General features: G+C 35.0%; 1 protein-coding gene across 18 annotated transcripts in view; it reads right to left on the reverse strand.

The window, feature by feature from the left end:
* The window catches only part of RIMS1 (regulating synaptic membrane exocytosis 1), a 306,518-nt gene that overhangs the window by 72,467 nt on the left and 210,574 nt on the right, over positions 1–23,477 (reverse strand). For 10 of the 18 annotated variants that reach the window (XM_058801444.1, XM_058801434.1, XM_058801441.1 and 7 more), the window contains 2 exons: positions 13,765–13,836; positions 8,724–8,836 (listed from right to left, as the gene is read on the reverse strand). In XM_058801444.1, coding sequence (XP_058657427.1) covers positions 8,724–8,836; positions 13,765–13,836 — 185 coding nt within the window. The remainder of the gene's footprint in view (positions 1–8,723; positions 8,837–13,764; positions 13,837–23,477) is intronic. The other 8 variants (XM_058801443.1, XM_058801433.1, XM_058801438.1 and 5 more) reach the window with 1 other exon arrangement.

Below are 23,477 nucleotides of genomic sequence, written 5' to 3' on the forward strand. Positions count from 1 at the left end.
GAGGTGCAGGCAAACAGTATGACTTGGAAAAACTCCAAGTCTTACATGCACTATTAAATGTCAGAGTAAGCTACATAACAAAGAAACAGGCATCAAGATTTCAGATAGCTGCAGCTCTCTCCAGAATTCATCACACATCCATTCTTTATGATGCAAACTTTCAGAGAAAAGGTCTAGAAGTCTAAAATGACACAAAGATTTCTTACATAACAAAGTACTGAAAAGTAAGTTCAAGTTAAAATTTATCTCATAAACTTATAATCAATGCTTCTGGGGCAAACTCAACAGGTTCAGGCAGGGGAATAGAGGACTGCACTTATTCCAGAAGACAGGAGAGGTCCGACCTATTCTTCAATTTCAATCTTCACATTAGGCAGAAAGGTTAAACAGTGACAAACAGCTACAGCTGTAGTGCCATCAAGAAGCATGTACACAGCAAAAACTAGGAAATTAATCTGTCTGAGCAACTTAGATGTTCTGTGGATGGGGATCAGGGGGAAAAAACTATCTGGTTTGAGGAATTATATATGAAATAATAAAAAAAAAATCTGGTTTGAGGAGTGGCAGCTGAGGAATAAACTAGGCAGAACTCATGTCCATAACAAAGACAAGGAAATAAAGCAGCAACAAGATTTGGATGGGAGAGTCCTCTAGTGCAGAGATGGCTGTGTGGGACAGAAAAGCCACACTGGTGTTGGACCAGGATGATCTATTTCAGAAATAATACAGAGTCTCCATTTCTGTTGAACCTGCAGGATGAGTTTTGCAGTATGCACATACAAAATATCCTTGCAAGAGGTTTCATGGCTATAAAAATTCTCAGCAAACTCTACCAGGAAATTTAAAAAACACACAAAATCATAAGCAGAAAAATGTTCTGAAATATAAGGTAAGTAAAACAAAAAAAAAAAAAATCTATTTGTTGCCAAGATGAAGAACTTGCTACGATTTTTTTTGAATAAACAACTTCAAAAAATAATGGCAACATGCAGATAGTGAGGGAGATGGCTCTGAACCCTGTCTGCCTGACCAGAACCTGCTGTAGCTACTTCAAGCTTGTGTGCATGGATTTCCTTTCCACGGGAGCTGATCGTTCTCTGGGCCTCCTCCCAGTCATAACTAAGGCACAACCAAGGCACATATTCAGATTTCCAAGCTGGAAGATGAGCTTGGATCTCTCAGTACACATAGAGGCATGGTGGCCATCTTGATATTAACAACTCACTCCAGAAGGAAGATATAGAAACCTGAACTGGATGATGCAACATTCAGTTCCTTCTCAAAGAGCTTCAGGGATGATCCACAGAGAAGCTTCTATGTAAAAGGAAACAACAAGGAAACAAACACAGACCTCTTAAAATTAGGGAAGAAAAAAAAACCCCAAAAACCTACAAAACAAACCACTGATTTTGGCCGCAAAAAAACCTTCAGCATTTTCATAATCTGCTGAAGACTTTATGGCAACCTTTTCAATTGATGGAACAGATGTTTGTTGCAGACTCATATGGTCAGTGTTGTTCACTTTTGTAGTATATACTCTCCCTCACACTTATGTCTCCTTTCATAAAACATCCTGTAACTCCCTCATCCTAATCTCTAACCTACTATCTAATCTTATTACCTCTTGTAAGAAGTTACAGTGAGCTACTAGTGTAAATCACCTCAAATTAAGATATTTATGGTCCCCCAGATCTGCTGGGACTTCACTCTTCTGGCTGCTCTTCTTTTGCCCAGCTCTTTTTAGCCCCTGGGTTCCATCTGCCATCAGCTCCCTTGAGCCAGAGGAATCTGTACATGTAAATATCCCACCACCTTCTACACACGCCCAGATATTGAGCCAGATCCATCCAAATCTTGTGGAAACAAGCTCTTTTACAAACCTGTTAGAGACAGTCTAGTTTGTCTGCACAAAGTCCATTGCTTTAAACAAAAAAATATCCACTGCAGCCCAAATCTTGACAGAGGCATAACCAACAAACAGGTAAGATTGATTTGTACTGTCCTGTTTGAGAGAAATATAAATACTGAGACAGAAATAATTTGTAAAATCAACCACTGTTAGCACTTCCTTAAGACATTTCATAGAATATTCTAAACATATAATTGCTAACACCTAATTTGCATATCACTTTTTCATCTCTTTTTAACATTATCATGAAAACATACTTCTGTATGTTTGACATGGATGTTGGAGTCCATACCTAGTGGAGAAGTTGCTTTATTTTTACGTAAGCATTCATCCCTTCAGAAAGTAAAGTAGTTGCAGGAAATACTTTGATTCAAGTTCAACTCACAGTTTGGCTGTGACCCACCCAAGCCTGTATTCAGACCAGAATTTCCCAAGATGAGCAGGACTCAGGAATAAAGTTTAGAAAAGGTTAATCAGTGCTAATAATATTGATGTAGCACAGTATTTTGATTGTAACATTAAAAGGGTGGGGTGGGTTTTTAAATTTTTTTTTCTCTACAAGCTTCATTTGCATTTTGAAGTAATTTCTACTTTCAGCTAAAAGGGAAAAAAATAGGACTTTTCTGCAATGTGGCTTTGACAGAGACATAACAGACTACAGTTTCCACTTTCTGGGACAGCTTTAGATAGCTGCTGCTTCAGCTCACTGATTCTCTGGTATCAGCACAGGCATAAATTCATAAAGGTGAGCATTGTATGTCTGTCCCTAAAACCTTCCCCACAATGGGAGTAACTTTCTGACATGAGACTGACATGCAAATAGAACACAGCTCTTTGTTCAGAATGTCTCTGCATACAATAAATGGTTTCTGACCATCATGACCTTAAACTATTCCTAAGCCCACACCTAGGAAACATCTTTCACTGCTGCCAAGGACCATGGCTGCATCACTAGAAGCATGTGCTGTGCAGAACTCAAGAACAGTTTAGGAAAAATCTCAAGTCTGTGTGAACATTTAATCAATCAAGCACCTTCTGAACCATATCCTGTAAAATATCATGATTACTTCTGTTAAATCCAGTATATTGCATTTCAATAGGAACATGAGAAATCATGAGAGAAACCATTGTCAGATTCTAAAGAGGGGCATCAGACAGCATAGTGATATTTGAGAAACAACCTTTTTGTATGTTAACAATGTTAACTAAAACCTATGCACTGACATGGAGTATAATGAAGCAAAAGCCAGTATCAACAGTTGCCAAACATTTGTAAAAAAATTACATAAATATTTACCTTTTGTGGGAGAGTTAAAATTCTCTTGCTCTTCAATGAATTAAATGCACGGAATGATGGAAACAGAAAAAGAAATCAGCAAATTTAAAGTTAGATAAAGAAATGTGTTACATGTGACAATGGCATGTACAGTAGTCAGTACTCCAGCAGATGTAAAAGTAATGTAGAAAATTAAAGTGATAAACCATGACAAATAATAAAGTCTATGACTTTTTCTTTAAAATTAACAGGAACAATGATGTTACAGAGAACCAGATTGTGGAATCTTTAAGTATTCTACTAGAGAAGTATCATCATACCCAAATTTATGAATGACATAAAACCTTGTTTTAAATATCACTCTTACTTCTGAACCACACAGCACTATTTGAAGCCTCTTCTGCAATAATGAGTGTTACAAATTTATTTCAGTATTAACTGAAATCTATAATACTCAATAATCATCAGACTATTAAAAATCCATTTTTAAGGAAAACATAAAAGATTATGAGCCTTGTGCTCATTTGCGAAAGTTAACAGTGCTGAGAAAAATACTCCCCATTATAAGCAAAGATTCCACAAGCTGCCTCAGAAAATGCAGTGCCACCTAATAATTTAAAAACAAAATCAGAAATATGGAGACAAAACAAACAACATTGATAGGCTGATATCTAAAACTGAAAGGACTTATTTTTTTTCTTCTGCCACTCAATTATTATACTGATAGATTTAAAAAATTTTTTGACTGAAAAGGTTTAATCTTTTACCATTACCAAAACCATACTGTCACTGCAACGACATTTCAATGATCAAGTACACAAACGCAGAACTGTTTTCACTAGCACTTCTTTTTCTTTTGGGATCTTACATTGGTTAAATATAAAAAGATACTTGCAACTCAATGTATTATTTGACAACATACTGATTTTCTGTACAAAATTCTGATTCTTGTTTGTTAAAAGAAAAAATACTGGACATCAAAACACTTTGTTCCTCTGTGACATCACCATTGTACAAATATCACACATGAACTTTATACATGTAATCTCCATTCATTCCAGCAGAATCTTCATGTAGTTTTCCCTGATGTAACACTAGCACACACACACACTCACACACATGCACTTCACCTTCCATACAAGTGCTGCATACAGCTTTTTCCAACATGATCTAAGGTACAGCAACACCTAATGCTGGATGCACACTTGCTTTGCTCGGTGTCACCACGTGAGCCCTACTGCTACAGCCAGATGCCACTGGAAACACACACAACCCCACAGCTCCAGTCAGGTTTAGAGATGCTCTTTATGTGGAAACAGACTGCTGTTATCCCAAACCTTACTCTCATTATGTGACTTCTGAAGTAGGAAATTACATTGTCAAAGCTATGAAAGAGAAACCCAAAGAAGACCCAAACAGAAGGCAGATAGAGGGAGTAAGACCTGTTTTGCACAAATTACCCCTGAAAGATTGTTGCTATACCACAACCATTGCACATTTATATTGCTGGTTCATCAATTTCAACAGTGTTGTTCTCCTTTGTTATTTACTTGCTAGAGCGATAATATAATCCCTACTATCTGCTGGTATATTCACTTCCTTGATCAATACAATGATCAACCATTATGCAAAAGTGCAGAAACCCACCCTCAAATCATATTCAAGAAAGAATTCCTGTGATGTTTGATAGCTGCAGGGACAGAGGATGGACTGAGTAAAGACCACAGATGTACCCTTTATACGAAAGTATAATTTTAAAACCATGCAACTACACCACAAAGTTGTTATAGAAACAGCTAAAAGGCAAAGTCAACGCAGAATCCTCATTCCTCTTAACTATTGCACAGTTCCACTCAAACATGATGCAAATAAAAATACAGTGATGCAAGTCTCTTACAGCCCAGCACAGAATGACATATTGAGAATACACCATTGTCCTTACCATGGCTTAGAATTTCACTGCTTTAGTCACTGAGCCAAAACATCTTCATAGGATTAGGTCCTTTTATAAAATCATCCATTAATACAAGAAAAATCAAAACCACTTCTTTAGTAGCATAAGTTAGGGAAATTACTATTAGATTGTGATGTCTTGAAAACACACACAGACACATCTATACAGGACTAATTTTCAATATTCAAACATCTCAAGACCTTTCAATACAACAGCATCCCAATCTTTTGTTCCAGTAAATACTGCTGAGAGGGTTGCAAAGGAAATAAATACAACTATGTCGTCCTTGAATATGACTGTAATAAAGATAAAAATCATGTTGCCTAAAAATTACAGAAGCCTACAGTCTTAACTGCACCCACTTTTTAAAACCTGCATGCCCTCAAGTTGCTATTATTTAGTTAGCATTTTCTCAAATATAATATAACTATGCCTCAACTCCACTCTAAAGCTACACAAAGCTGCTGTCCTCTTCAGAATATAATCACCAAGAAGACTGTCATTTTTTCACTTTTTTTTCCAGTGTGAATTATAACACTGTTTAAAGGTTTTAATCTATAAACTTGATATTTTCCTCTACATTTAAGTTTGTTTCTCCATTCCTGATCAGTAGTGTCCTGATCAACTCTGTTTCTATAGTGGAATAAGGATAACTACTTTGGTCTTCTCTGTAGCAATTACTTCTGTGAGCTTGGTTTGTTCTTTAAGAAAGTATGTGCATTATTCAGGATCTTGGAAAACTACCTTGGTTTCTTGTAAGTTGAATTTTTATGATTCTCAGGCTGCCAACCAGAGTAGTAACTAAGACAATATTATTCGGTAAAGACAAAGAAACAAGCTTTTGTTTAGTTCTAAACTTGACAACAAAATGGAATGTCTGAAATATGTCAGCCAAGCCTTATTAGCATGGATATGATCACTTACAATTGATAGTTAAAGATCAGAGATTAGTACTTAAAATATAACTTTATTTCTCCACATGAAAACTGCTACCAGTCTGTCGCTCGTTCATTAAATCTCATTTGTTCCATAATGAGGACTTTAAAGAGTAAAAAAATTACTTCACTGGATTCTTCTATGTCTTCTGAATGTTCAAGACAGCAACTAAGAAGCCCATTCTTGATATACAAATATGTAATTTTTTTTGCAGCCATCGCTATGCCTTGCGTAACAGACCTAAATGCATATATGTATATATTTAGATTCATAGATGTATATATTTAGACGAATATTCGACCCTCATAAAACAATAGGATTCTTATGGAAAGCAAAGAAGTACTTTACTATAAAAATGATACTTTATGGCATATCACACAGGTTTTCCTTGAAATGCATGATGTCAAGATGACCATCAAAATATAGGAAGAAAATGCATTTTGAAATATTTCCAAGAATATTGCACTAGGTTTTGACATCATCTGTATCTACGGTGACTGTGAGTTTAAACCAATAAGGACACATGCCAGTTCCAAGCACAGTTAATACAAATCTTTTGCAGACCTCAGTATGTTCTGGGTTCAATACTACATTAAGTTCAGATCACTTCTGGTCACTACATTTGACTCTGGTACTCATTTGTCAGGGATTATAGAGGTGGAAACTAATATTAAAATCTGGTACTGAAAATCAGAGCAAGTACTGTGGTCTTATGGCCTTAGTGAATTTAATTTCTAACAGTAGTATTAAGTTAGATATACTAGTATAGTACTTCAACAGATACTGACACCATTTTTTAAGCACATATTATAAAATGTATTCAACTTCGTACTCCTCTGCAAACACGTTCTGAGCCGGAACAGGGCATTAAACATGGGTAAAATAAGAAAATCCCCCATTCAGAAGCAAAGTCAGTCACGCAGACAAAACCCAGGCACTGTGTCTTTAAGCACTGGCTCCAAGTGCTGTGAAACAGCCCCAGCAACAGGTGGCACGATGTGTAACAACACCAAACCACGGCGCATCTCACCTGCACATTTCACATGAAAGGCGCGAGCACAGTAAGCACAAGTGTAAACAGGAGTTCACTGAAACTGCATCACTTTACAAGTGTTCACGGTATCAACAACTTTATAAACCCAGAGTAGTTCTGGCCTTCTGCTCAACTTTCATTTTTTCTTTCCTCTTCTGTACACATCCCATTTCTACTCATTTTCATGGAAAGGTCTACATTCATTCCAATGTCTTCAACAAAACACACACTGGTGTTTTACTCTCACACACCAGTTACCAAGACCAGTAGAAAGATGATATATGAATATGAAAAGGAAAGCCAAATCAAAATTAAATTAAAAGCTAATTCATCATAATATATTTTACCAAATTCTGAAATTGAAGTAGAAATATTGAAAAAAGTTGAAATTCATTACTTATTACATTTCCCTATAAAGCTCCCAACTTGCTAATATGCAGAAATAGAAACTCTGTATGTAATTTATAATTCAGACAGTACTAGAGCCACTACAAAATGAGAGGACCTGAATAGGAAGTTTAAAGTTAATAAAAGTCACTTATATCAGTATATTAATCATTCAAAATAAACACATTTATAAAGTAAGAGTACGTTTTATATGTGCTAATTCAGGGGGTTGTATGCCATCACAGCTCAAAGCCTTAATGTTAATGCAAACTAATTGCAGATTAATGCAAGCCATCACACAAGAAAACCTCATTGGTAATCTGCCATGATAAGGTGGTCATGGTCAGCAACTTTATCTGTTCCAGAATATGATCTGCCGACAGTTCTGCAATGCATTACAATAATTCATCATTATAAGCATTTCTTTAATTTCCACAAAGAAGAAAACCTTTTAGAATGTGGCAATCTCAGCTGTTGCTTGTAGTCAACAGGTTTTTTTAAACACAGAAGAAAACATGAATGTACACATTTTTTCCATTGTGCCACTTCATTTTACCATAACAGCTCGTTCTCTGTGTGTAGTATGTTGCTAGAAAAGGAAACAACAATGTACATCCTTATTTGATCTTAGTAGGTAAGAAACTTCTTCCACAATCATCGGGTCTACCTTGTCCTTTTCAGAAACAAGTATCACTCTTTGCGTGATCAGTTTATTCTTAAGCAAGAAAAGACTGGTGACCTGTGCTCTCACATTTCCCATGGTAATTGTTTTCATTCTTTATTCACTGAACTATGAACTCCAGAAGAAAAATAGATCTGTGACATTTATTATTAATCTATGTTAATAATGCACAACAATAAATATAAATCACAAAATAAGAAATGAGTAAGACTGTCAAAAAACCTTGCCCCAGTTTTTTTGTTGGTTTTTTTTTGGTTTTGCTTTTTTTCTTGCTGATAACATAGTAGACATGTTGGGAACTACCATGACTCAAATAGAAAATTTAAACATGAAAAGGTACTAGAAAAGTAAGGCAATTAAACCCCATGCAATAACCCACCAGTCAAACTTCACTGGATTTCCAAAACTGCAAAGATGCTTTCATTTTCTTCTATTGCTTTACTGGTAGAATTACAGCATTGGACATATAGTTATGCAAGAAGACTTAAAGTAAAGAAGCGTAAGAAATCAAAGAGTTTGAGCTATCACAAGCTCATTATTTGATACCTTGCTCTATACTGCCACTTCTTACTGGAACTTGTGGTAGCTGTCTTCCCCTACGACTGCTGAAGGAGGTGTCCGCAGGAGGAGACTGCGTGGGACTTCCTTGCTGATGTGTTCTGCAAATGAAATTGAAATGAAAGCAAAATAAGGCAAATGAAGACATATTTTATATTTTGATTTTTAAACACAAATTAAGTTGCAGGTACTGAAGATGGGTTTGAAAAAGTTTGCATCTGGTCTATGCCATATGCACATACTCCGGCCTAGATACCTAGTCAAATGTAAGTCAAGGCCTTACATTTAATTTCTCTAACTACTTTCCGCTATAGAAAAATTGTTTCCTTTTGGTTTTTTGTTTGTTTAATTTATTTATTTATTTGTGGGTTTGCTCTGGTTTATGTTTTTTTGTCATTTTGGGGGTTTTTTTTTTATAAAGTAATATTGAAAAAGCAGTGAATGGAAGGCAGTTTTCTAAGAACCACTTATGATTATTACTCCCAATTTCTATACATTCTCCTGCATTGGTACAAGGGCAATATAAAATGCCACTTTTATGTTCTAATAAATTTAATATTCCCTTTATGCTAATGCAATAATTGCATAAGGCCACTGGACAGCAAGCATCTATTTCCAAAGGACAGTGTGTGTTTTTTCCCCAGAACGCAAAGAAGGAAAAAGACCTTTAACTTTTGAACTGGGGTGGGATAAGGGAGGGTGTGTGCATGTAAAACATGCACAAGACTTTTAATATTCATATCTAAGTAAACATCCTAAATCACTTTGGCTGAATTCTAGCTAGCACTATTTCAGAACATTTTGGCTACTTGATGTCTTATTCACAGATACAGTTTCAGAGTGTAAAGCATCAAATCCCTTTGGAACCCTAACATTTAAAATAAGTATGGACAGCTATAATAACTATAGGGAAAAGGTTTAAGAAAGTAAAACAAAGATGAGAAGCAGCAGATTGCTGAGGAGAGCTTACTGTGAAATGCCCTTGCCAGTTACAGTAATGTCACCTCATTATAGTGCATAAGCAGTTTATCCAGTTGCAAGTACATCACTTGTAATTTGAAGTAGCACATTTGTGCAAGTTCAAAATACTGTTGGCTTTCACTAGGTAGATCAACTGACTTTCTCTCAGCCTGTGAGATCAGAGTTTGCTGTGTGAACACAGCATAACACAAGCTAACAATACATACAAGAGGACTAGCACAGGACTAGCACTATGAATACCTGGGTTTACCACAAAAGCATTTCTGTTTCTAAAACATACCTTATGTTAACTGCATTTCAGTTAGTGACCTAAAAAAGGTCAATATGGAAGCACACCTGTGATTCCCTTACTTTCCTTTACAATTTGAAATAGAAAATCTATTTAAGTACCTGTAAGGACTAAAACAGAAATATAGTTCTAAAGAAACTCTAATGAAAGTATAAATAATATTATGCAGCAAAGTGATTGATCGTGTTAGTATAACAGACCATAATTACTACTAGGTCCATAACTACAAGATAACCTGAAGCACTCAAAGTTTGTAGAGTGCCAAAATATTCTAACTGTGCCTTTTTACTCTTGTTTGGCTTTCCAACAGGGTAGCCTTTATGAAGGGTACTACTGTATCAGAAATTATACCAGAAATTTCAATTCTTGTGCCATCATTTCATTGTGGGGTAGTGTGTTGGGTTTTTTTTTTTGGTTTTGGGGTTTTTGTTTGTTTGTTTGTATGGATTTTTTAATTTCTGCTGACACTTACGAAATTTCCCTTCCAACACCCAGCACAACTTCCCCACAAGACACAGTCAAGGTATCCAAGGAACTTTCTGGTTCATATGGCTATCATACAATAAGAAGCAATCCTAAAAAAGCCCCTATATATGAAATAACACAAGGATGTCTGCAAAGGACAACAAACGGGTTTGGATTCGAAAGAATTTCATCAGTAACAGCCCCTGTGGAGTCACAATGCAAAAAAACCACCAAGATTCTGTTGCTTGAGCTTGTATTCCCTCTCTTAAATTCTAACATTTCCTCAGCTAACTCCTGGCTTGCCCTAGTGATAACCATAATATTCTTGCAGATACTGAATTTCCTGATTCTGAAAGATGCTTACAAGAACAAAGATGACCTGACTTCTGAAATTTTCTGTTTCTCCATGCTGACTACAAAAGCAATCCATGCAAACTATTGCACTTAACCAGGTTTGAAGCATCTATCAGATGTCTAAATATCATAACATCCATAAGGTAAATATGGACCTTAATCTGTGCCAGAAAGTTATTGTTTGCTTTTACTATGGATAAATGCTTCAATCTAACATAATCATCATGCTCTCAGTTCTGATTTTTTTTCCTTTTAGAAGCTAAATATACAGGAATTTATCTGAGAGCCCAGTGAAACACTAGAAGTCTGTCCCACCATTACAGAACAGGACAGGACTTACCGGCAACTCAGAAACTTATCTCCTTCTCCAGTAACACTCTTTTTATAGACATGCCTTCCATGAAAAGGACAGAGGATCTGCTTAACTCAAATGAAGACAAATCAGGCTTAAGGTTTGCATTAGGTGGAGTATTACAATGAGATTAATATGCCTCTTGGTGTGCTAATGAAAAGAGAGACAAAAGGCAATTGAAGAATAACTAGAATGGCATTTAGGACTTGCTGCCCTTGATCTGTTACTTGCAGGAAGAAGCCTGCAAATGGCTGATCAGAAGATTGAGACAAAGGGGAACACGGAAGAAGTATGGAAGACAAAAGCTAGTGAGAAGATGAGACAGAAGTGAGATAAGAAGTAGAAAGAGGAGAGGAATCTGGGAAAAAAATGCTACCTGGTGAGCAGTGAGACTGCAATGAGCATGTACATGTGTATCTCCTGGTTCCTCACAGAGGAAGGAGACACTGCAAGCAGCAAACCTTTTAACTCAGCTATCAGTGGCCTACAGGGGAATCCCACAGACTCCAGCTCTGCCAGTACACAGGAAAACTCTAATTCCTTTCCCTTCAAACTGATGCCTCAGTAGCATGCTCCTACCTAAGAAACTATAAAGAAAAACTAAGAATAAGCGAGGGTCACCAATCTCCAGCTCACCCCTGGAATAGTGTCCTATGCCAAATACAGAAAATACAGATCAAGGCTGTTTGTATCCTAAAATACAACAAGTAATGTCCAATCTGGTAATTCTAGGGTTAGGGCTGAAAGAAAACAATTTCAAATTTGCATAAACATATTTTTGCCCATTCATAAAAGAACAGAAAATTATTTTTGTGTAATCACTTTTACTCCTTCAGAACACTTTACTGAATCCTATCTAGAAGGCTTATCTCATCAAATTAGAAGAACTTCTAGGCTTTATAAACTATCAAGAGGCTGTTTTCTCTCTTTTATTTACATTTCCTAAGCTATCACACTACACAGAAAACTCAATCTTACATAGCATGTTGAAATGCCTTATGGAGAAGCTGAGAGCATGCTGATAGGTTATTACAGTAATCTGCTGATAGGTTATTCCAGTAATCTGCTGATAGGTTATTCCAGTAAACTAATAGTAGACAGGATTTGCAAATAAAAAAATAAAACCCAATTGTAAGAGAAAAATGAATATTTGAAGAAAAAATAGTCTCAAGCTATATTTGACAGGATAATTCATTGCTTGCCCTATTATCAAAACTGTCTGTCACTAGTGCAATATTACATCTGTGATGGAATACTGAACTACAGAATTCAGACTTACTGAAACATTTTTGTCTCACATCTAATGCTAGTGAATCATTTTATGGAAACAGAAGCCTACAACAGGTGCCATGGAGATGTACAAAGAAGCAGTACAATTTGTGTTTGCCTACGCTCTCGTCCCCTGGGTTCACTGCTGAATTACTGAGAGCCAAAACCTTTGGACATCAGTTAGTTTTCACAAGTCCGAAAAAACAGTGAAAAAAAGGTTTTAGTAATCTCCATGGCACAAAAGTCTCTGATTCAATCATAGCAAGGATTTCAGTCATCCTTTAGGTAATCTCTCTGACTCAAATCGAAAAAGCACCTGGGTTGTTGTGACAACAGTCATCTGACTCAAGGAAAATGTAGCCATCTCTTTTGGATCAGGAACAATAATCTGGGATCAGAAACAGCAAAACTAAAAAAAAATTCTTAAGTTTTGTTACATAATGTGCATTTTCACTGAAAACAAAGATGTCTGTGTTGTTCATGGGAGTTTTAAAGCTCTCACAATGTAAACAGCTGTACATTCCACCTCTGTGAATCAAAATAATTTAATCAATTTCTGACAGAGGCAGGATTTCCTCCCTCATTTCAGTCAATTTACAGGGTTTAAATCATAACTAGATGTATTCGTTATTCAGTACATATCTTTATTTTTTTTACATATATATCATTATTGTTTCTATATAATTCTATTCTATTTCATTAGTACCTTTCTATTAATATATTCCTATTCTATTTTTCTATATCTATATTTTTCTATTTTTTCTACTTTTTCTACTTTTCTTTAGATTTTGAACATGTAACCCCATACTACTGTAATATCAAAGTTAAGATATAATGACAATATAAATTCATAAAAAATTAATTAATTTTAAAAGTTCCAGTCTTTATATTAATTTTATGACATTATAGATTTAAATGTGTAACTTAAAATTTTATATATTAAAGTGAAATTGATTTTATCAGAGGCATTTTGAATTATTTATCTACCTGTCTATCTATTTATATTATCAGTTGTGGTGATCATCCTCAAAGTTAGTGCAAAATAAGGATTTTTTTAAAAAAGAATCAGTGTTAAAGTGCAGAAAAGCACTTCTAGTCTTTGCCATTGTGCTGATCTGCAATGATGGAAAATGCTAGAAAAATTCCACATGTATGCAACAAAGTGATAGAAATACAGATACAAAATATATAATACTGTAAATGATGGCAACATAGCTCTCTGTCATAGATGTTCCAAAAAAGCTGTATTAGAGCTATATTCCAAAATCTGGGATTGGACTGATAATAAGAGATTCTTACACATCAATCAACAGTCCTACCTTTCTGTTTCAGCTGCAGGGCCTTTCCTAGCTTGTTTTTGGCTGCTATATCTTTCCACTTTTCTGGACTGCCTGCGAAATGACATGTCATAAAAGAAATAAACAAAGAAGAAAAAGAATACAGAAATATGAAGATTATTTATTCATGCATTATAAAGGTAATAAAAGAAACAGTTGACAGATGAAAAAGTGACAACTATCATCATAAACAGGCTGATGAAGTCTAGTTTTAAGAGACATTGCATTAATTAGGTTTGATTGAAGCTCATGGTGTGCAGCTCATGAGGTACCAAAACAGGGAAGAAAACATCAGTCCTGACTGAGCCTGCAACTACTTTGCACTTCACGGCCTGCATTCAACTAGAAACAATGACTCCTCATAGCCCTGTAAGGCACCTCTTAACAGCATGAGAAACAAGTTCAGAGTAGACAGCAGGAAAAGAACCTTGCAGAAGGAAACAGAAAATATTATTTGAAGGTTTAAATCAATCTAAAATTGCTTTTAAATCTAAATTTCAAAAGTAAAACAAATACTGCATGATATCAGATTTAAAAAAGGCTGTCACTACATTAATAAAAACTTGTTTTTTCAAAAATCTCATTCTATTACCTTTTAAAGCTTTTAGAAACAGATTAAACCAATTGTATTTTCTTCCTAGTCAATATAAGTAAGTTAGAAATTATTTCACTCCTTCAATCCTTTCCTACACAAAGTTTTTACAGAATTCATCTGACATTTGTATAATGAGGCACTAATTACCTCAGACAATCTAAGCACTCCCTTTGATATTAAATAATAACAATGAGGAGTAATAGGAGTCTACACATATAAGAACAAAGGTAAAGCCACATTTCATCATTATTACCCAGGACTATAAATATAATAAGTAAATCTCTGCATGTCTTTTGTTCCAAAATTTTCTGTAGTATCCACAGTAATGTCAGTATTTACAAATTAGGATTACTACTTTAAACCTCAGAAAATCATCAATATGTATTATTTTTTCAGAGAAAAAAGTGCACACAGTGTTTCAGGAGTGGTAAAACCAGGGAGTGATGATTATTCAATCCTAGACCAGAAATGCTGACAAACTAATATATGCAAGATCTTGCAATGATACAATCAATGTCATGTATCAGGCTATACAAATTACTGTGGGCAAAACAGACAAAAATAACATTTAAAATAGCATGTTTTCCTTTTAAACCTTTGAGGTTATAAAGAGTAATCCAGTGTCTGCACTGGAGGAGACCTAAACAGCTGTGACACCAAACTATGCCCAAAGAACATAATCATAGTTGTTTTTCATTATTTTTACCCATTGCAGTCTTTGATGAGCTTTTTATTGTGATGCAGTAGATTCTACAAAAAAGAAAACACTGCAGCAAAATACAAAATATTTTCTGCATGAGCAGAGGTCATAACCTGATGCTTTTGGGATTTTAAAAAATGTATTTTCTCACAAAATTGTATGTCAGATTAGAAACAGAAATCCCTTTTGTCCTCAATCTATTTTATTTTTGTATATTGCCATTGTTTTTAATTTTTTTCCTTTGCCAGGACAAATATAAAGTAGATCCAGAGGAAAACAAACATATTAAATGCTGCAGCTTTATTTAAAACCTACAGTTAGCAAAGTTTTCTAAGTTATGGCTATATCCACTGTATGCAGCAGCATTAGCATTCAAATTATGTCACCCTCTTCATTTTCTGTTTAGTTGGTTCTGTCTGGGGCTTATTTTTCTCTTTCTCCTAATGTTGCTTTCCTCGATTGTGACTTGCACACAATGGAGAAAGAGATCTCACAGTGAGTGGTTCCAGTGGGATGGAAAAGCCAAGAGCAGGATGTGCTTTCCTGTGACAGGTAACACAGCAATACACAGCACTAATGAGCTGAGGACACTTATTTCTCTGCTCTCAGGGCTGTCATGAGGGCAGCACATGCTAGAAATTAGTGAAAATCAGTTTCCTTTTTGGTTCCTCCCTCTGGCTAAGATGATGCTGTATACATTTCCAATTAGCTCAACGTGCTCTGACTTACTTCCTAAACATACTGCATAGGAGAAAAAAATATTATCCATGAATGGTACATGCACATATGTACTAGTACATAAAACAGGGAAAAAAATAAAAAGGAATGTGTGAAAGTATGTAGAGAACATGAAGAATATACTATAACCAATATACCTCATTTACTTTGATCTATGATTTGAGTAAATAAGGATACCTCTGTGCTGCTCCAGGTTTAGCACTTAGGTGGTCTACACTGTCCTGTTTTGGAATGCAAGACTCCAGCGTCCTTGTTCTTCACAATATTTGGAATCATGGATGTGAATTTGGACGGAATGAGCAGAAACAGAGAGATGGTCACATGCAGTGAAGGTGGAGACATGCAGGCAAATATATAAACAAAAAGCATTAAGTCACTATCTACTGAAAAAGGCTGTATTTCTCATTTTCCTATTCCAAACACTATAAAATTTTAGATGTAAGATCAACCTTCTAAGATGTAAAGATGTATAGAATGAAAGCCACAACAGTATTTTTAAAAACCATTATATGCTCTACATGCTGAATGGCAGTTCTGTTATTTAATTTATGGTGCAATTATCCTTCTTGAGAATATATAAACATATAAAAAACCTCTTTGCTTAAGAAGATGCATATTTTGTCATTATATTGTGAAATTCTCCCAAAAATACAAGTAAATTTCCTAATTTCATGCATTTTGATGATACCTTCATGTTCCATTGCCACACAGTCTGCTACAGTAACAATTTTCAGTAATTCAAGAGTGAAGTAGAATAACTGACTCAGATTTTTTAAAAATAAAAGGTATATAGGAATATCTTTGAATTTCTATGGAATTTTAATTTCTGCTGAAGCTGTAGAATTTCTTCACAGCTTTCAATCTGAAAAAAATATTATCTTGTTGGTTTATTATTTGTTTTTAATGAAATATATGACAAGATCCATGAATGGAATATTTTTTTTTCAAATATAAAATTTGAATTTTAATGAGAAAACTCAGCAAAATTTGTGGTTCCCTAATAACATAAGTTTTGTAATATATCTGCATCTATACCCAGTAGGGTCAGGAATGGCTAAAATTTCTCCCTAAGATCATAAATCTTCCAACTGTCACACCAAATCATTGAACAATACATACCATATTTAGGCAAACACTACATATTGTTTTATATACAGACAAGCTATTTACAGTTCATGTTCCAAAATTCTATGTGCCTCAGTATATTTACCTGCCAACAAATCTACACACAGAAATTTATAATATGCCTACAGAAATTAAAAATTACTACTTCTGAAATGAAAACATAACAGTGTTATACAATTCAGTGTCCAGTATTTTTATATTATTTCTTACTGTCTTGTACAGGAGCCCTCAGTGGCTTGCAGTGAGTGTTACTTTATGTAGCCTTAAAGCCACCAGGAATGTCATGTTCAACACTTCCTGACTTTTACTGAAGTTTCCTTAAAGGCTGGATCTGCATGGTCCCTTGCTCTGCAGCTGGCTTCAGGTGACTCTGGGACAAGCATTCTTACACATGCATGCATGACTGACAAAAGCCACTTCTCTTAAATGAAAATATATAAGAATTCCTTTTTTTAAAGGCTCATTTTATCCAGTCTTGGTTATATGCTGATGTTATATTGCAGATTTTTCAAATGAACAATCTGAAAAAAAATTCACCTACCATTAAATACTCAGCTTTCATTCACCTTGTTTTTATCATCACTTAAATTTCACAGATCTCCAGATACCCGTCTGTCTACACTGTAGACACTAGACATTTAGACTTCCTAATTTCTAATAAAAAAGCTGAAAAAACTTTCAAGGAATTATGCTATTAAATCCAGTAGAAAAATTATCCTTCAAAACATCTTATGGAAATAAATGATACCAAACATTTCCAAATTTTTAACACTGAAATAATATATAACTCATGTCTTCTCATCAAGTATCAAGGAGACACTTCCTGATACAGCAAGTGAGCAAATTCCAGAAGAACAATCTTGCCAAAAATTTTATCAAAACTTATGTTAATAACCATTAGAAATAAACACAATGTTAAAAAAATTAATTTGTCAAAATTAGAAATAATGTAAACTTAGAGTGGAGAACAAAGGAAAAGCACCTATGATTGCTTCACTGATGTTCTCTCTACAGATATGCAAAAAACTCAAGGTTCTCAGGACTTCTCCTAATATCAGAGAAAATCTTGGAACTCACAGGCTGCAAACACTCATCAGCATTGAGGTTAGCTTTATTTCCTTCTGTGCTCATCAGTGCCTGACTGCTCATCATTGGGTTTTGGTGACCAGATTGCATGCAAGACTTCCAAACACAGGTAGGCACTGATTTCAGGTAGAAAATCAGACTCCTGTTTATCCATCTCAAAAACCTTGCCATTACAGATTCCATATCCTACAGATGTTTCATTGTAAAATGTTTGCTAGTGGGCATTAGATGATTTCAGCCTTTCTCCACAAAATTTCAGCTGATGTAAAAAGGCTTACTATTTGGCATTGAGAATGGAAGTATTTAGAGGAAAACCTTATTTCCCTTATTTTTTCAATCTGATACCCTGAAGTCAAAGGCAATCTTTCAATTGACTCAAAAAATGAGAACCAAAATTACTTAAAAATGCCTGAAAGACTTAAAGTACATTTGTAAACTCTTAGTAGTTGTCCTATCAAAGGGATGTGTTGGCAAAATTTCTGGAAATGCAGTATCTGTAAGGGAGGACAGCTTCAAAATGATGTTTCACTACTTTAATTCTGTAATTTATAATGCTGTTTAACTCCAATTTAAAAAAGAAAATACTACCCACACACAGTTACACACTTCCCACCTGGTCTGAGTGGAATATTTCCAGTACCAAGTAAACAAGATAAATCACAGTAAAAATATTAGTTCTGTGGGTAGACTTCAGCAGAAGGCCAGGACTGGCACCACTGGTATTTCAGTCTTAAAACACTTTTAAATGCAGCTTCATAAGTTCATGTAAAGATTACTTACATTAATCTGCATTTACATTAATCTGTGTCCTGTCAGTTACTGTAATAAAAAATACTGAAAGAACAATTTTGAAATTGCACTTAAATATAAATTACAATGTCTGCTTGAAATATCTATCTGGAAATAAAATAACAAAGAAAAAAATTACTGCTGCCAAAGCAATGGGATACCAAAACTCATGTGATTAGAAAGCTTGTGAGAAGTAAAAAACAAAGGTGCTTTTAATAATCATAGATGATATTCAGCATAAAAATTTACTTAGAGCCCTGATGTTCTTAATCAAAACCTACCTTATTAGGAAACCTGCTCCATGGAGGCCATCCTGATTTGGACAGAATTTACAAAGAGTGCCAATTTTTACATACATCAACTACAAAGTGTTAACAAGACCTCCAACATATCAGCCTGTGGGGTTTTTTCCCATTAGGAACAGTTTGTTGAAAAAAGGAAAACCAAAACCAATGAAAACAAACATATACACAAGAATATGCTCTACAACAAGTATTTCTCACATTATAAAGCACCACAGTGAAAGCACCAGCACCATTTACAAAAGCAGGTAAAGACAGACTAAAGAACATTAACACAGATGATGCTCTGTTGTACCAGACATCATATTTCATGCCTTGTGACTATTCAGACAAACAGAAAACTTGAAAAGATGTTAATTCTTCTGTGCTTTATAACAGCTCAACAAAACGCAGAGATGATACCTAAACTGCTGTTTTATTTTGGGCTTCTGGAGGTTGCAAGTCTCCACACAAATGCACACTTCTAAATTTCAGTGTACTCCTCTGAGAGTGCAAGATGCAGTAAGGCATTTTTCAGCTGGGAGGAGCTGACTAGTACCTGTCATCCTCTGGAGATGCATGCTGGATATGAATCCTGGGACTAGTAGGTCGTCTCCTCTCTAGGGAGGGGGACCATCTACCCCTGTTTGCCCGTTCAATAAAACAGGAAAAAAATACGGTATTTAGTTTGCGGTAAAATTAAATATATGGGATTTGGGACTGGAAAAATACCCCAAAAAAGTAGTGAAAGTGTGTAATTTAATTATTTTTTCTAACAGCTTTCTAATAACCAAGTATACTTTAATAAAGGCTGCTTAATGCAAAAACATCCCATCTGAAACAAAGAGAAGGTATGGCCAAAGATACACAATTTAGACCAATATAAATCTTCTATATGGTGTACCATTAAGTTTTCAAATATTCTCAAATGCTTGACTACCTAAAAGCCTGTCATTTGTGTAGGAAGCTGCAATTCCAAATCAGAAAAGACTTGTAAGACTGTATGATGATCATTATCTTGGTATTTTTCTAATCCTATCTCTCCTAGCTATTTACAAAGAAACATGTAATCTCAGTAAAAATGTAGGACTGATAATTATGATAAATTTCTCGGGCATAAAGTCACCCTTTTCTGGAATGCAGTGAAAGAATACAGGTAGATTATTTAACTAAAACTAAGCTACACACATTTGTGTACAAGTACTGGAGTAATTTTTTATCATTTGAAAACATATAGTAAAAGCGTGTGCAGCCAGCTTCCTCTTCTATTAATTTCTCTTTATCCCTGCAGTACATGCAAGGACATTATGTAACACAACTAATGTCAACAAAAAGGACCTGAATTGAGAATGAAAACTGGTGTATTATGAGATTTCTTTTCTTGAAAATCTCATTAAATTCAGAATGATAAATACTATAATATAGACTGATGTTTTTGTTTGTAATGCAACAATTGAATGCATAACGATTTACAATACCGAAACAAACTGATTTATTGACAAAGAGCAAAATATTTGCATAAATTTGGCACAAGTATCTAATATTTCCCTTTCTGAGGCATTCTTCCAGTCCATGTAATAAGGAAAAGGGTTTGATTTATGGAACATGCAAATAACAAAGGTTTTAGGGACATGAGCATTATTTGAACAGTTAGGTAGGTCTTTCAGATGTTTCAAGAGCAGATAGGTTGTTAGTAGTTAGCTTCTTTTCTCTCCAAAGCAAGAGTTAAAGAAAATGTTAATGCATCAGTGCACTCAGACAAAGCCCTTAATATGCTGATATCCACTACAGATATTAAAGAGCATTTGAAAGAATTAACTAGGTATTTCAGTAGGAATTTTCAGAACATGGTCCTTCCATTGGATGCTGAATGATTCTGAGGCACAGTACAACACCAACATGTAGCTACCTACTTCTTTACATGCTTGGAAAGAACCAGAAAGACAATATGTCACAGACCTAATGCAAACACGTATTTCACTGTACATCATTTTAAATGGAAATGGGGGTATTTGACATAACTGTTAAGGGCATGCAATATGAAAATCAACTTGAATTCAGGACAAGCTTTAATTGGATCAACCTCCCTGGTATCTGTTTATGATTAGGTAACAGGTAACTGCTGATCTTTGTCTCTTGCTTAGCTAGTAGTGGCCAGCTGATGGCAAACATCCTGTTTTGATTCCCACTGCAGTGAAGCACCTCAGAACAAATCTAACACAGCTGTGGGGCTGTATTTTGCAGGTTTGCTGATCCTTGTACATGACCTAATCCCTGGGCTGTGCTCCTCAGTTTTATTTGCTCAGACCTCCACTAAGTGATGTCTCAGGCCAAAAGCCAATACTAGAAGCACAAATCAGTGCAACTGTTCTTGTGCTAACACACATACAACTGCTTGCAACAGCAGAAATTTAGAGGGTAAATAATAGCCACACTACATATTATTAACCATCACTGACTGCAATCTTAAATCAGTCTGAGGAACATGCTATTATGATAAGAAACCATTCCTAAATCAGTTCAGAGTCTGCCCTTGAATCTCATGTCTAGGTGTTTTCCTGAGCAGAGACTGGGTGTTGAAAAGAAATTTCTCCATTCTAAAGAAATAGCAGCCAATTTATAAGGAAAGAAGCAGAAATTTTGAGATGCAGTGAAAAGGATAAAAATGAAAAAACCCAAAGCATAATGAAGCAGTAGCAGGAAAAACACTTTCAATGGCAATAGAGAATATTTTATAAACTTAAAGATGCCTTGCAGATCATCAAAGAAACTTCAACCACAGAAACATTTTGGAAAAAAAACCAAATTAACAAAACAGCTTGGAATAAATAGAGGGTAGATGGTGGGAAGAGGAAAAAGCAGGTATGGTGCAACTGCATAGAGGTATTAGTAGGAGATCGATATTTTTGAATGTCCTAGAGTGTACTGTGCAAAAGAGAAGTAAATTAAGAATTAAACTCTGTAAAAAATCAGTACATTTAACAAAAAAAAAAAAAAAGCATGCCTGTGTCAAGGCAAGGTCAGTTTGCCAATCAAGTTTTATGGACTTGGTCAAATGATGAAACTTATAGGAGGAAAAAAGTTCTATCCTTGCTGTTTTTTTGGTTCTGCTATACTGAAACTAACTAGACTTTCATATCACAAATTCATATATAGAGCTTAAAGTAGTTTTCTGCTGGTACAAGCAAGTCAATAGAATGACTTTTACCGGCAAAGCAGTGTCTTAAAAACCAGTAACTACTCTGACCATTCCAAATTACATGAATGATATTGTATAAAGTTCAAGGATCAAAACTGTTTCCAGCAAATCAGTGACAGAGACAAAGAGGGCTCCACTGTCCATCTGTTATAACAGTACCATTTTGTTAAAATGTGGTTTATTTTAGCTCTTTTTCTCAAATATAATCTAATTCATACCCTCTGAGTCAAAAGGTGAGGGGGAATAAGTAGAATTTTCCATAGGTAAGTATATTCCTAATTTTGTTAAATACACAAAGGTGTATTTAGAAGTCTGTATTTAGAGGCATAAAATTCTAGACTTTTAAATAATACCTGCAATGCTGCCATTCCGGGAGGGGAGAAGGGAGAAGAAACAACATGAAAACAACTAACATCTTCGACATGAGTCTCTCAAATATACTGATAAAGGGCTGTAGATTGGAATTCATAAAACCTTAGAGTGCTTCTCTTAGATGGATCAATTCTAGACCTGACAAGTGTCTCATCTCCTCTAAGTCTCCAGTAATGAAACAACCTTTTCCATGCTGTCTATTACATTGTAATTTTTATTTTGTTTAGTGTTTCACTACAATTACTTTCAAAAGATATTTCCTACTGCTTAAGGTGAACTTGTCTTACTGTATTTTTAATCTTTTGTTCTCATCTTGTCCACCACAGAACCAAAATGCTTTCTACAGACCCTGAACTTAATTCTGTGTTCTTCAGACTAAAGACTCTTCTATCATCACATGCAACCGAGGACTAACTTCATGGTCAAGTGTAAGCCGATTCCACATTCAACAGAGGAGAATTAAATCATCAAAAATTTATGATCCCCAAAACAAAAATATTAACTTTGTGGGGTTTATATATTAAATATAACATCCTCCTCCAAAATTTGGGTTGCATAAGAAAATCTTCTATGTCACAAGAAAGGAAAAAAAAATCCTCTGCCAAAGCCACACATACCTTATTATTTTCAATGAAATTATCAAGAAAAAATTGAGTATCAATTTCCTTAACAAGAACTTTTCTGCTCTATGAAGGATACCAAGTCAAAACATCCTATTTAGGACTTCTAAAAGCTAAGAAAAACTTTCACAGTGATGGGCAGTTTTTTCTGGATCAGACCCACTGATTATTTGGCAAAATCACATATTTA

Source organism: Ammospiza caudacuta, chromosome 3 (assembly GCF_027887145.1).
Source record: "Ammospiza caudacuta isolate bAmmCau1 chromosome 3, bAmmCau1.pri, whole genome shotgun sequence".
NCBI classification, from domain to species: Eukaryota; Metazoa; Chordata; class Aves; order Passeriformes; family Passerellidae; genus Ammospiza; species Ammospiza caudacuta.